This window comes from Lissotriton helveticus, chromosome 11, assembly GCF_964261635.1.
Source record: "Lissotriton helveticus chromosome 11, aLisHel1.1, whole genome shotgun sequence".
Lineage (NCBI taxonomy): Eukaryota > Metazoa > Chordata > Amphibia > Caudata > Salamandridae > Lissotriton > Lissotriton helveticus.
Window position 1 is genome coordinate 417,025,483 of NC_136072.1, and position 15,651 is coordinate 417,041,133.

General features: G+C 42.4%; 1 protein-coding gene and 1 pseudogene across 1 annotated transcript; both read left to right on the forward strand.

The window, feature by feature from the left end:
- The first annotated feature begins 1,118 nt into the window (after positions 1–1,118).
- Positions 1,119–10,972, forward strand: MSL2 (MSL complex subunit 2). Its single transcript, XM_078665882.1, has 2 exons — positions 1,119–2,026; positions 7,037–10,972. Exons 1-2 carry the CDS (start codon positions 1,885–1,887, stop codon positions 8,626–8,628), a joined length of 1,734 nt encoding a protein of 577 aa, XP_078522008.1. The 5' UTR covers positions 1,119–1,884; the 3' UTR covers positions 8,629–10,972.
- A 2,022-nt stretch (positions 10,973–12,994) lies between these two features.
- LOC144791231 (swi5-dependent recombination DNA repair protein 1 homolog) lies at positions 12,995–14,025 on the forward strand (annotated as a pseudogene).
- Positions 14,026–15,651: the final 1,626 nt, after the last annotated feature.

The following is a 15,651-nucleotide window of genomic DNA, read 5'->3' on the forward strand; positions in this document are numbered from 1 at the left end:
TTTTTAAAAGAGGGTGTGCAATCAGCATTGGCCAGTGGAAATTTTCTTGAGACCAAAATTATGTGCTTATCACACAACACTACATTCTACCCCAAGTGTTTCACCCTTTTTATTGCTAAGGAAAAGAGAACCCAATTCGGAAATGTGTCCAGATTAGGTGAGAGACACAATGCCCAAGAATAAAAGTTTTCATTGTGACATTGTCAGGTGGGTAAAACAGAAAGTTGATGTTGCGCAGAATAAACACAAAAGGTATTATGATGCCACACATGGTGTGAAATGTGTAGAATTCAAGGAGAATGATTGGGTCCTTGTTAAACACCCTAATAAGGTTTAGAAAGGGAGAATCCATTTATTTTTAACCTGTTCAGATTCGGAAACTTTCTAAACGGGCAGCTTTGTTACTACGTAAAGGCTAATGGAGCAAAAGAGCTTTAGTCAGATTGACGCCAGGACAAGCTGTTGATATTGCTAAGCATAAGTGTTAAAGAGTCTGAAGGTTGGTTGGATTTGGGAAACAGTCTTTCCTCTTCTGACACTCACCAGCCACATGTGGCTTTGTCCAACACAAACGTTGGCATCAGTGAAAACATTTCTGCAGATGTAACACGAGTGTGCAGTGAAAACGTTTGGAGGACATGCTCGGCATTCCTTCTCCATGGTTTCTCAACTGTTTTGCATTCAGTTGGGTCGGGATCACTGGAGATAGTAGGTTTCTGCTTGTATCAATATAACAACAACTCTTGTTTTTACAATCCTCGCGGCTTCCTTGTGAAAGTTAGCTACTTTACATATTGTAGGCAGAAAAGTAGAGACACTTCATTCTCAACAGTTCGGTACATGTCTATGGCGGAGTCGGGGGATTTAAAAAAAAAAAAAAAAAAAAAAAAAAAAATTTATTATAGAAAATATCGCGAGATCGTCCACGGAAGGGGCGTGGCAGGCTCACTTAGGCAAAACTCTAATCACATCTATGTGAAAGCTAGAGGAGTTCCGTTTCCGATCACCACCAATCCTAGTCGGGGAACAAACAGAGGATAGGGTGTGGCCAAGTCTAAAGTGAGGCTTGAAACGCTCTTCGAAAGACTGCGCGACTAGCGTAATTTGGCGCATGCGTTCTTCCTCTCGAGGGCTAAATTTTTAGTGCGCAGGCCTTGCGTCGAGGGGTGTGTGGGGGGGTCACTAGTGCTCCTGCGGGGGAGGGGGCAGCCGGTTATTGCTTGTTATCGTTTTTTTAACCACTGCACGGGCTCCTTTTCAGTTTTTTTTTCCGCTCATCGTTTGGGATGTAAAAATATTTATTCCCACAGGCCATCGGATGTTCGCGTGACTGCGCCCCTTTTTGTACGGAGCGAAAGAAGGGTAAAAACGGACGCGGAGGAGAGGCCGGCGGAGGGATTCCGCTCGAGGCGATTTGTAGTGGCCGCATCACCCAGCGACCGAGAGGAGCGGGAAAAGAACGGGAAGCCGATTGCTCCGCCAAGGCCAACGGCTGCCACTGAGGAGGCGGGAAAAGGAAGCGGGCGGTTCCTCCCGTAGGGCTCATGTGACGGGCGCCTGACGCCGAGGACCGCGGGGGAGGGCTCGGCTGGCCTTGCCGGCCGGCGCGTCTCTCAACCGAAGACCGGCCACTGCTCCCAGAGGATGCGCGGCTAGAGGCCGCTCCTGAACTCTTCGGGCCCTAGGGCCTCCACCTCCGGGGTTGTGGACCATGGATGCATGCGGTCTGCCATGACCGGGGATCGAGCGGACCCGCCGCCCCGAGGGAGCTGAGCCCCCCCGCTGCATGGGGCGCCGCCGCCCGGGCTGCCCTCGGGGCCCGGTCCTCTCCGCCTGACTGAATTTCTTCTTCCCCTGGATCCCCTTGGTGCCGCGGCGTCTGCAATGAACCCGGTGAATGCTACTGCTCTCTACATTTCCGCGAGCCGCCTGGTGCTCCACTATCAGCCCGGGGACCCGCAGCACTTTTCTGACATCAACAAACTACTGCCCTTCTTCCGCCAGTCTCTAGCCTGCTGCGTGTGCGGTAAGATCACTTACCCAACTGTTTACAATCTGTTTTGGGGGAGATTGGACTCTCGGCATCGATATCCTTGAAGTCTTATGCCATCATATCTACACACGCATGTACGCCTCTGTGTGCAAGGGTTTCTTGAGTGGATTGTACGCACTTGTTTTTCTCACGTTAATGTATGTTTTATTTGTTGTCCATGGCGGTACTTAAGTTGGCTTGTGATGTGATCGTCTGGGGACAGGCGCTGAGTGTTGCTGGTGTGGCGTCGGTGGTGGCTGCTGAGGCGTGCGTATTGGAGTTGCACAGTATCTGCACTGCTGTGCTTGGAGTCGCTCGTTTCCGCGGGTGGGCGTGGGCACTGTGCAAGAGCGTGCAGTGTATTGAATGAGCTCACTGCATAAAGTGGCTGCTGCGTGGTCTGCTGCAAATTCTGTTATAAAATATTGAATGCACTTTGCAGGGTTTTAACTACTGTGCCACCTGCCGCTCCAATGGGGTATGAGCGGAGGATGCAGGAGGTTACGGCTTGGGGGAATGCAGAGCAGGAAGAGAAGCCCGGGGGAGGGGGGGTCCTTAAGCTATAGCTGGTATGAAATTAGCTGTAGCTGTTCAGGGGGGTTGGGCTGCGGAGAATACATTGCATGTGGTGGATTCAAGGGCTTCGTGCTGTGTAACTAACTAGGTGGCTAGTGTGAGCTGTCTTGTGGTTTATTGTGGCGGGAGATGTGCAAGAGATGGGTGTGTCTCTTGTGCACGGGGTGCCGCGTCACACTAGGCTCTGCTGACACATAATAACAAACTGATGTTTGTGCTCTCGGCGTCCAGTCACGTTAACTGACAGCTGCGCATTGTGCCCAGCCAACACTCGCGAAACTAGTTGAGAATCTTTCTATAGAGGAATGAATGTCCGCTGAATCTAACTGCAGTGGCCGATGGTTTAACCCACTTGGCAGGGACGGCGCTTGTGTTGCGAGGCACAGTGCCCGCAGCGTCTAGCACGGGACAGTGCTGGTGTCTGCGCCCGGGCACAGCGGCACGCTTGGTTGCCTCGGTAACTGTCGAGCGGCTCCTGCCCGGTTAGTTAACCCACGCGGCACTTCTCGCAGGAGTTTTCTTTCTCACTGCAGTTATGCACTATAGTGCTTTTTTTCCATCTGTAAACTTTAATCCTTTGTAATCGGCTTTTTCCAGGATTGCCCCCTTTCTCTTTCAGATAATCTTTTAGAATTTGCAGTAAAGTCGGTGGTTTGATTCTGGTCTCAGTGGCCCGAGTTGCCCCTCGTTTATTTAGCGTTGGTATTACCAGGAAACGCAGTCTGACTGGGAAACAGCGAATTGTTTGTTAAATAAATGCCCCTTAATCTTAAACCTTAGTAAACAAGTACCCTTGCACTTCGCGTCGTTAAAGCAATCCTTTCTCCTCTGTTTAGCCCCCCCCCCTTATTTTTTTTATAGCAGCACGCATGACTGAAACTAAGCGGTATCGACAAAGTAGTTTCCTTAGGGGAAACTAGCCTGGCACCCATTCGTATCACGTGGCCTAGTCAGGCCGCTTTGTTTCCTCATGCTCTTGATCTCCGGAGTCCGTAAGTTGTCAGAAATGGGTCCTTGGAAGTCCTCGCATCACTGCTGTGTTCAGCCACGGGCGGTGCCTGCAAGATCTGCTGCATGTTACCGCAAAATACGTTTTACTGTTAATAACAAACTAGCAGAGACCAAAACATAAATTCGTGTTTTTTTTTGTCTTGGGAACTACATATTTTACTCTACTAGTCCCCCTATCTGAGTTGAATACCCTGCTCCTTTGCTCATTATTTCTCCATCTAAGTTGTAAAATACTTTCATAATTCTAGTGCTTGTTGTGCATTTCCATAACCCAGTACCACCTAGGTAGCTTCTAATGAACGTATAATAGCTTTCTAGGTAGCATGTTCTGGTGTCTCATAATGGGGAATAAACTAATGGGAATACTGGTATGGCTATCGAGGCACCTGATGCTTTGTATTTATTTTGGTGCTCTGCAGTGCCTCCGGGACGCTCCAGATATCCAACGTTTTATTTATATATATATATATATATATATATATATATATATATATAACATTAATTTTTGTTCTTGACCTTTTCAGGTGTCAGGGCTCTGTGGCAATTGCCCATCTATTTAGTATACAAGGAATACCCAGATAAAACTATGATCACAATTTGCCCTTTTAGAGGTCGGTCGGGCAAACGCCGTATTATTGTATTTTATTGATAGTCCAATGTCTTATTCTTTTAAACATTAAATATAGTGCTTATTAAAAAAAGAAGGTTCGACCAATGTTCAAGGCTGAATTGAATCCTCGTGTCACATATGCTAAAGATCATTTGCGTAACATTTCTTAGCAGTTCTGTTTTTGTGAAAAATTGTTTTTCGCTTATATGATCCAATCTTTACGTCCGTTACAAGCATTTCTCCGAAGTTCGATAATGACATAGCCCCATATAGAGAACTCTGTTTCTTGTCCTCGCGAGCATCCCGTCACCAGATGTGTCTGCATTTTGTCGTTTTGGTCCTCAAAATTGTCACAAATTACACGGGCTGCTTTGTCATGTGAACCGAGAGGCGGGAGCGAATATTTATCACGTGTGCAGTTGAAAGCATGGATTAAGCATAATGGTGTGAAATGTTATCCAGGGGATACGCACTGCAACACAGTTGGCCGATTCTAACCTGTTTGCATTGCTGTAGTGTGTGGGTACATAGTTTTAGCTGTACTAAAGGGGGTGGTGATGGACGGAGCATCTGAACCAATCAAACACTCACACCCAGTCAAAAGATCTGGTTTTGATCCATCACCGTTCTTTAGTCCACTCTGCCACCCCAGTTCAGACATAGTTTTAGCAGCAATGCTCCAGACGCCTGGAATTTTTATGTGACTTATAAGGCTGGTGTCTTTGAAATAGTTATACATTCATGCTGCTGGGAAGGTCTACTGGAAATAGCAGTGTTTACAATCGTGCTTCTCTTTTGCGCATGGTGCTTCTGTTTTGTTTATGTGGGAACAGTTGGACCCATGCCGTGTCTCCCCACGGTTTGCTTTGAGTCTAGAACGGGCTGCTAATGAATATTGTAGTAGAATAATTTTTTTTTTTTTTTAAACCTTCTGTTACTCACCCAGGACTGTCGCCTCCATTAGCACGAAACGGGTTACCAGCAGTCTATATACATTTTATTTATTTTATTTTTATTTTAAAGGTTTTATATAGCGCTGGCTAGACCCGAAGGTATCGGAGCGCTTTACATGAGCATCAGATCATAGTTACAGGTTACTTCGTTACAAAGGTTACACAGTTATTAGAGCATGAGCTAGGGAAGTAGACAAAAGAGAGAGAGTACTAAATGGGAACATTTAAATTAATGAGTTATTATGTAGCGCTGGCTAGATCGAAGGAAACAGCGCTTTACATGAGGAACAATAATGTTGCGATTAACATCAGTTAAAAATTACAGAAGTATCAAGAAAATTCTTATTGATTATATAATGAACTTTTTTTTTTTTTGTCCCTCATGCAAATAATTTTTTTTTTTTTTTAAGTATCAAGAAAAGCATTTAAAGAACATAGGGGACAAGGTGAATGGCGCAAGGAAGGGTAAAGGGGTAGGAGGAAGATAGGACGTAAAGATGAGGGGAAAATCTGCCCACGGTCCGGCTGGGTAAGGGGGGGCGGGCGGAGTCCACAGCCCATCTCCTCTTTAGCTATATGGTACCTCCACTGGGCATTTGATTGATTGTTTGATATTCATTATCTCTTGAGATAAACAACTTTTCCATCCACTTAAATTTGTACATAGGTAGTAACCTTTCCCTTTTTGTTATTACTCTTGCTACTGCAAGAAAGAGTAAAGCTTTTTCTCCTTCCTACGTGCTTTGCTGTATGATCATGTAGTCTGTTTATCACACACCATTTTCCCATACCTTTTTGTGCAGTCGAACTGTCTATTCAGTAGCACTCTTTGTTAAACAGTTTATAATTCTTTGGATGTAAATATAAAAAGTGTCATTGTAGGCATTTAGCCCTCCTTTCTCAGTCTGTAAGAATTTTTAATTCGTCCAAAACACTCCATGGAATTTAGAACATGGGTTAAACGGAAACAATGACACACCAATCACATTGAAACATAATAGGCCATGCGTTCGAGTGACCCTGCAATGCACCTAAACTGCTAGAAGCCTCGACAACAAACATTCTACATTAGACTGGCTAGGTATGTTATCACAGTCTAGTATCGAGATTTAGTGGCAGAATCAGAATTTCGATCCAACCCTCAGAAGCTTTTACCCCCTATATCTGGTTGAAAACTGTCAAGAGAATCAACCACAAGTGACCACTTATATTAATTTGTTGAGACACATTTCATGTAACTTGTGACCTGGATAGGTGTCTCAATACCATTAAATTTCCGCATTTCATTGGATTAACAAAACCTACAGTATCCAAGTTTTCGCATGGTAATGCCAAATTAACATTCCCCCACCACTTCAAATTATTTTAACTAAGTTTTAGCCGTGCTTGCACGCTTATTGGTCAAATAATAGGCACACTACAACCAGAGGATGGATAAGTAGAATGTGTTAAGCGAGCGAGGCACACTCACAATTGTGCTGAATGTGTTGAGTATTACAACCTTGTCTGTCTCCGTTCATATTTCTAAGTTGTGGTTATCACTGGGCCACAATTTTGTTTTGAGGCTGTTCCTCGTACTACTTTGCATGTGGACCTATGAGAGGTAATTGAGTATGAAAATGTTTTCATTTCCTCTTCTCCCATGTTAATGGTAGAGCATCAGATTGGGTGTGTAGATCAGTCGGTGTGAAGTCATTTGCATCTTGTCTGTGGTATGAATACTTTTCTGACCTACTGAGTTAGCTCACGTAGGCCCGCACCTCTTTCAGCAGTAGATATGTTCAAGAAATGAGTACCTTCATAGTGTGAGTCTCATTCCAAATCTAACTTACCATTTTTTTCCTTTTGTTATAGGAAATCTGCTACAAGATCCAATTGCTCCCATCAACTCAACATGTCAACATTATGTTTGCAAGGCTTGTAAAGGGAAGAAGATGATGATGAAGCCTTCATGCAGTTGGTGCAAAGACTACGATCAGTTTGAAGAAAACCAACAGTTGAGTATACTTGTCAGCTGCTATAAGAAGCTGTGCGAGTATATCACTCAAACACCTTTGGCGCAGGACATATTGGATGCGGTGGACAGCTCTGCAGACATTTTGGCCTTGTTGAGGGATGGCTCGGTCTTTCAAGAGGCTGAGAAGCCGGAAGATTCTACGTTGGCCATGTGCTTGTCACATTCCCCGCTTCCCTCTACTTCGGAACTTACAAGTGAATCGGAAGCAAGCTCTTCACAGTTACCCGACATTACCCACAGTTTGGACATTGATTGTTCTGTCAACGGTTTACCCAACTGCAATGGGCTCTCAGTAGATGATCTCTCTGTAAATATCCCATCCCCAGACCATTCGAATACAATTGATGTTTGTAGTAGTGCTGGAGATGATATCAAAACCGAAGAGCTTTCTGGTATGCAAAGTGTCTGTGATGCAGTCTCAGCCAGTGACCTTTGCACAGAGGATATGGACATTTGTGCTTTTGATGATGATATCAAATCTGGCGACTCTTTGTTACTTAGTGTGGAGGAAGTGCTCCGTAGTTTGGAAACAGTTTCTAATTCAGATGTATGCGATTCAGATTTGCATCACAGTTTGGAAGCAGAGGTTACCAGCAGGCCATTTTCTGATCTATCTTCACACACACTTGGCCATCACAGCCTTTTCATGTCCGTCTCCCATACCTCCCCTCATGGAATCTCATACACCGCTGCCACACCCAAGATAGCCAAGTTGAACCGAAAGCGCTCGCGCTCTGAAAGCGATAGTGAAAAGGTCCAGCCCTTGCCTATTTCTACTATTTTGTGTGGTCCGACACCTGGCACCCCTGCTCCTGTGATGGTGAAGCGGGAAAAAATATCCCTACAACCCATGACTGTACCCAATGGGGGTTCGACACCCAAAATGGGCAAAACACTGTTTCTGTCTAAAAGTCTGAAGAAAAATCCAGATCATTTGTCTAAGAAATCGCACCCGAAGTCCAAACCAGGAACATTGAAGACTAATAAACTCAAAGTAAAAATTCCCACATGCAATAACATGATGTCAGGAAGCCCAACCAAAACTGTGTACAAAAAGCCCCAAGAGAAAAAAGGTTGCAAATGTGGTCGGGCCACCCAAAATCCAAGTGTACTTACATGCCGTGGCCAGCGTTGTCCTTGCTATTCTAACCGCAAAGCTTGCTTGGACTGCATATGCCGCGGCTGCCAAAACTCGTACATGGCGAATGGGGAGAAGAAGTTGGAGGCTTTTGCTGTGCCTGAAAAGGCTCTTGAGCAAACCAGGCTCACTTTGGGTATTAATGTGACCAGCATTGCAGTGCGTGCTGCTGGCACTAGCTCTGGCGTCATTAACGTAACAGCCGGATCTCCAGTAGCAACGTTTTTGGCTGCAACTGCACACGATGACAAGAGTCTGGATGAAGCTATAGACATGAGATATGACTGTTGAACTAGTTGTCATATTTTCCTTCCCCCGGGATGGATAAAGGGGGTTTAGGGGAACTAGCTACACGTTTTATGGCAGCTATGGTTTCATTGTTTAACTTGCCGAAGCTCTTGCTTTATAGATCACTTGTATCAAGTGTGTTCATTGCTAAGTTATATGTTAGTGTTTGGGTGGGGAATAGTTTGCTGGTAACAGGTATTCCATAAACTGTATGTCCCTAGTTCTTTGAACACATCCATTTTTGAACAGAAGGGTTGGGGCTTGAATTGTTTGAAAGCAGGTCTGTGAGGCAAAGGAGGTGATACTGATGGGTTATGAGCTACCGTATTGTTTCTTGTCCTACATAAATCTACGATATTCTGATAAATTATCTAGAGTGAACACGTCTTGAATTTACACACAGCGCACTCTAAACAAGCATGACCAGCAAACTTGTTGTATTGTGACCTTTACGGTATTACACTACTGCAAAGAATCTTAGCGTTTTTTAAAAACCCTTTGGGTAATATTTAAATACTGATGCAAATGATTTATACACAAATATCTTTGGCAAGGAAAATATTGTTGCTCCATACCCCCAAACTCTCAGTCGTGCTATGTGCATAATCAATGAACATGTATTAATAGAGTAATGTAGAATGTGTTCTGCAGGAAGCGCACCCGCTATTTGAGGAATAAGTTTGCATGGTAAGAGCCAACATCCATGAGCATGTCCTTTGTAAATGTATTTGCGGTAATTGGCGCTTAGACTTGGGCATTTTGAACACCGGTGATAACGTCTACAATAGCTTTTCTTTCCTTAGACTATCTATGGGCTTCACTTCAATTTCATTTGCACATATTTTTTGTTATTGTACAGTAGAGCAAAATGAACTCTGCTCTTTTTACCACACTAACTTCAGAATCTTCTGATCTCACCAATTACTTTTCGTAATGGAGTTTCTTTAAATCAGTTTTAAGAATTGTAACACTTTTATTAAGGTCGATAGCGATATTTTTACAATGCAACCTGGCATCCTTTCCATATAACTTTATTCATGCCTTTTAACGTGAATCACACAGGTGATTGACACAGGCAAATTGAAGTTTTATTTGTTGACGTTGCCTACCAAGGTGTACTCGTGGTTAATATAAAGGCTCAATCAAACATTCTGACACAGTTAATTAAATCCAACAAGTTCTTGTTAGGCCAATGTATTTCATTGTGAAAAGAGATTAACTGCTTTGAATTGCTTTCGGGTCAAATGTTGGTAACTTACGCCCCTAGCTCCAGAACAAAATGCCAGATAGACCCTCTACTTGGCTTCACATTATAATTATGTTGACTTGGTGTGCTTGTCAGTTGGAAGTTATTGCCTAGTAGGTGTGACTTTCGTCTTTAGATACATTGTTAACCACCAGTGAGTCATTTTGACAAATTTGTAATCTCAAAGCAAACGACTAATAGATCTTTGGCTTTAAAAATAACTTGGAATTGAAGGTTGACCTAAAAAGCAATGCATAAGGTAGCAAAGAAATGAGGAATTACAGACCTTTTGAAAAAGTTTCAGATTTGAATCCATTTAGCTGCCAGTACCAAGGGGAATCTATTTGGACTTGTTGGAAGGTTACATTTTCAGCAGCTGATAACTAAAGCTTGTGTACTGTAGACTTTGTCCCATGAATGGATTGCTCTTGTATAATTTCAGCCCCCATTGCTTGTCTTTTATCACTAATGGGAATTACTTTTGTCTATTGTCAATACTCCAGAAGAAATGCCTACATTTAATTTACATTGCCTGTTTTTTGTGCGCTAGTCCACAGCTGTTTTATGTAAAACCTAACTTTATAAAGTAGTTTCCATGCTTGATGCATGGATTTGGAAGCGGTCAGTTTCTCAAATGCCCAAAGATAAGTTCCTATGCCTCAATCATTCGAAGTGCAGTTTGACAGTCTTTTTGGGATCTCCAGTGCGCCTGACCTAAGAACTCAACATTTGTGCACCACCACCCTTTCTCTTTGAAAATGACTTGTTTCCCTGTGCCCAGGAACACTGAAAACGTAACAGTGTTTTGATTTCGCACACAGCATGTACATGGATGGTTACTAGTGTCCCCTATAAACTGCAGGTGGAATGTTTGGATACAGATGGGATGGCACCACCTTCTGTTTTGTAGTATACCCTGGTGTCATTTCTGTGAATGTGGTCCGGTAGTTTTATTTTGTTTCTGGTGGGAGGGAGGGTTAAAGCCATAGGAAGAATAACAATGTGATGTATATGTTGAGTCTGTACTTTACCCACACCCTCTTTCCGTTTTTGCAAGAAGAATCAACTATTTTTGATAATAAGAGTAAATGGTGGAAAATGCTGTGTAGTGTTCTTGTCTTTATTTGCTGTGCAGTTATTTATATTTTATAATTTCAGTGTGGTTTAATGTTCACTTTGTAAAACATTTTTTGTCAACCAAATTGAGCTATTTTCATATTCCATGGTTTTCTCTCATGAACTTAGACAATTTGTTTTGTCAAAATAATCGTGAAAAGATTACCTGGCCAATGGAGAAAATGTGCATTCTTTTTGAGCGATTCAGATAATTGAATGCAAAATGCATTATGGAAACCTTTTTCTTAAAACAATCTGATATAGTTTACTTGTTCGGAGAGGTATACTTTCAAAACTGATACAAATGTGGTACCTGTACTGTTTATTTGCACATATGGTCGTATTTGCTTATCACATGTATTAGTTAGTAACCATTTTTTTGTAGTGCGTTTTAATGATGCACAAAGTTTGCCTTTATGAAAAGTGCAGGCACTTTATCCATGAAGGAAACTAACTGCAGCTCACAAAGTAACTACAAATACCAGAAATGTATGCAAAAAAGACATGCCTTAGCATGTACAACTTTTGCACCCCGTTGCAATGTAAAAAAACAAAGTTCAAATAAAATGTGTGCACAACCAGCTGTGCATAACGTATTCTGCCCATCAGTATTTTATTGTTGGGATTCTTTTTTTTAAAACATATTTTATTGGGTTTGAAGTTGAGATGCACAACTGTAACCTAGAATGTTCAACAATAAAACAAATTCCTGCTCACCTTTACCCATACTACCCTCTGCCCAAAGACTAGCATAGAAACAAAAAACAAATTCCTGCTCACCTTTACCCATACCACCCTCGGCCCAAAGACTAGCGTAGAAACATAAAAAATTTTTTTTTTAATTGTTCCCCACCCATCTCGCTTGAATGGCCAGACTTCATCATAAATCAGGTGGTGTTGAGGGCGGACTGGTTCCAGCGACATGCCCCAATCTGTGGCCTGCCAAATGTTGGGGTGTTTCTTAGGGCAGCCCTCACTTTGTAAATTGCTACATCCTTTCGTTGGTTCATTTTAGATGCATTGTTACAGAGATTGTGCCATTTGCTCTTTAGTTGGCAGAAAACGTGATTTATACATTTGACAAAAGTGAAATGCTATCATATTCTCTACGAATTGGAAAAAATCTATGCTCACCATACCAAAATTTAGGAATAAATTAACTGAAGCCCTGGTTGTTGACATATTTTTTTTTTCTTGTAGGAATGCTGTCATTTTTTTTGCACTCAGTTACCTTTTAGTGCATCTGTTTTAAGCTAACTGAAGGTTTGTTCAAACACACTGGCCTGAGGACTATTTTGGTGTCTTTGTCTGCCTCTTGTATTGAAAGGAATTAATGAATAAATACCTATATACACATAGGGGCGTTGGGTAAGTCCTCTATTCTACTCGCACTTCTTTCTTCCAGCCCAAGGTAGACTTTTGTTTGCAGTCATTAAATTGGAACATTAATGATTTATTTTCGATTATAATGGCAGTTTTCTTGTGGTAATTTGATGTTAGAATGCTGTGCAGCATGTCTGAAAACCGCTGGCAAAGCCAATAGGTCCCACAGGTGAAACTTTTTGGCTTTGTCAATGCTTGTGCCTTTCTGTCAGCAGAAGGAGATTACTTGTTTGCCTGCTTTATAGATGTTTCTTCAGGCAGCTAAGCTAATTTTATGGTCTGGAACGCCTGTAATTTGAAGTGTTGTGATTGTAACAAAGCTGGAAAAAGATCTTCATCTGTGCATATCAGGCGGCTGTCCTGTATAGAATGACATATGAAAGAAAATCTCCAGCATGAGGTTGAGAAGTAGTACTCCAGGCTATTCTCAAATTTCTGCTTCGGCGCCACAGCAGTAAAAAAAATATCACTTTTTAAAATTTGTTAATTAAAAAAAAAAATGTGAATGCTAATAGAGTTGTATACCTATTCCCCCGCCGTGAGATAAGGCTATCGTACACATATTTAGGAGCTTTCCACCAGATAAGGTAGGTTCTGACGTTGAAGTGCTAATAAAGATATAAAGTGCTACTGTTAGACACCTTGATCTTAAAGTGCTCGGGCCATGTTAATGGAGCAAATGGTCTCTGGCAGTCACCATTTTCTTAACAGAAGGTTGAATTTGATTGTCGTGAGACTGGTTGTGCCAAGTACTGTTTCCAGTTGTATATGTGGTTACACCGAATGCATACAACCATCAGAAGCAAATACCACATGGAGTGGAGGACCATCTGGCTTTACAATGGAAAGCCCATCAGCAGATCTCCATCGGTTTGCAGCACTCCAAACCCCCCCCCTCCCACCGCAACCCCATGTGCGTCTCCAGCTCCTTTGCAGAGTAATCTCTCTGCTAAACAGCCTATGAGTGCAGCTTTAAGATAACGGCTGAGAAAAACACGACGCTCGTTTAATTCATTATCTACTGTGGCAAATCGTCTTAAAGTGGACTCTGAAGAAACTGACACTACTGCTTCTGAGGATGTGTTTTTGTTAAATAAGTGCTCTTCAAGCAAGCATTGCTGAAAATTCTGCTGATGCCCCCCTTAGAAAATTCCCCAGCAAGACCAGCCTTCCTTTAGACCCTGGATCTGAAGTCCATTGAATTCTCCACATATTTCCTTGGGCACTGATGTTAAGCTCTGAGATCTCTTAGAGGAGAAGAGAAAACTCATGAAGAAGGTTCAAGAGAAAGAAGAGCTTCTTCGAAGGCTAAAGATCGTCTAAACATACAGGTCAAAGAATAATCTGACAGAATTGAAGTCCTTGATAGAGAAGCAGTAGCTGTATGTACTGCAATCTGCTTTGTCTACAGAAGGCCAGAAACTGAGTCTCTCTCAGCTCATAGACATCTGTGGAATAGAAGACCGTTTACAGCGCTGTAACCAGGCAGAGGAAGACTTCGAGGAACCCAAACTGCTAAATCTAGTTTATTGTCACTGAACACTGAGAATTGCAACCGAACTCCGGGCCAGAAATCGAAAAGCTTAAAAGTGTTTGCGTTCAGACCAATGGAAAAAAAGGCAGATTGTCAGATCGTCGATACAGTAAACAAGAGGCTGTACGAGTAAAAAGCAATCGATAACCTCTTATTGAAAACATCTGCCTAAGGGACCCTTTTTTAGGTCGCAGCCTCTTACAGCACAGCTGTCTGGTTTGCTAAAGGCATCATTGGGGATATTTAGTAACGTTGACCTAAGAATGCATCCCGCTGGTTGTTTAGCATTTGGCTTTGTAACTCACATTTTGTCTCTCTATTTGCTTTAGGCTGTCCAGCTTGAGTTTGTCCGTCCTATTGTCGAAACCTTGTTTACTGTATTCTTCTACAAGCTTGCTTTCTGTAAGCAGGCCTTTATATCTTGTTGGGCATTCAGAGACCGAGATCAAATGTCAGGCTGTCTCTTCCAGGGAGCTTGGCGTTTATTTTTATTTCTCTGACTTAAAAGTGAGCGGATTTATGTGACGTTCATGCTAGTTCTGGAGGAGTGCCAGATGTTTTTTTTTCTTTTTCCGAGCACACAAAAATGTAAACGTAAGTGAACAGTGCTTTATGATCAGATCAATATACTCCAGAAGTACGCTAACCCAGCCTCTCCATTCCTTCCAACAAATATCACACAATGAGTTTATGGACCTGGTCAAAGCAAGCTGGCTTACCGGCAGTCCTTCTGACACTTTTCCAACACAGACCTTCAAGAAAATTCTAATTACCTCTGCTGCCACACCAGCCAGAAGAATCCTCAACAATTCATTAAGTACAGGAATATTTGTGGAAGATCTGAAAATAAGCCATAATTACACCAATCAATAAAGAAACCAACCCAAACCTGGACTGCTTAACCCCAACAACTACAGACCGAATACAAATGAACATTTCCTGGGCAAACTGATAGAGCAGCAGTCGCCCAGATGTCACAATTCATTGAAGATAATTCCATACTTTCAGACTTCCAAACTAGATTCCATCCAGGAAGAGGCACAGAATCTGCCTTCATTGCCATCTGGGGTGACCTTAAAAACCCAAAAAACAACAATTATATCTAGGGGTCAGAAAGCAGAGAAACTCCCTGTGAGAACAAGACTTCAACATGGAAAAACAATACGTTTGTGAACTTAAGGTGGAGACCCAAGTGTGACACCAATGTGTGAGCTAAAACTCGAGGGCATGGGTGAATTTTCCCATCAGTAGCCACTCTGTACCGCCCTTGTTGACATCATTTGGGTTCTCCTTGCCCAGGAAGAAAAGGGAAAAAGGAAGACAACCTATTAATGTTATTTAAGGCTGCTCCAAAAACCTTTGACGTAATGTGATGTCAGTACTAAGTTTTGTTATTTTAAATATGTGGCGACTGAAAAAAGCAGTGTGAAATAGAAATGTGAGTGAAAAATCAATTAAAATTGGATAATCCTGAGTAGATATGAAACTTTACTTTTTCTTCTCAGTTTTCCAAATCTAAAAGGTAAAGTGCAAAACCAGATTTAACAAAATGTCGGTGAGCAATGATGGTCGACATGTTTCAGCATTATGGTGGTGTAGTACCAATGCTTTCTTCAGGACCCAATGTTAACTACTGCTAATATAAAGAGAAATTAAAATGTCACCTGCAAAATCCAGGTCAAAATGGATCCACCACAGACCATTAGTTGTGGTGATAGCGCTTCACCCCACCTGGCTGCAGCTCCGG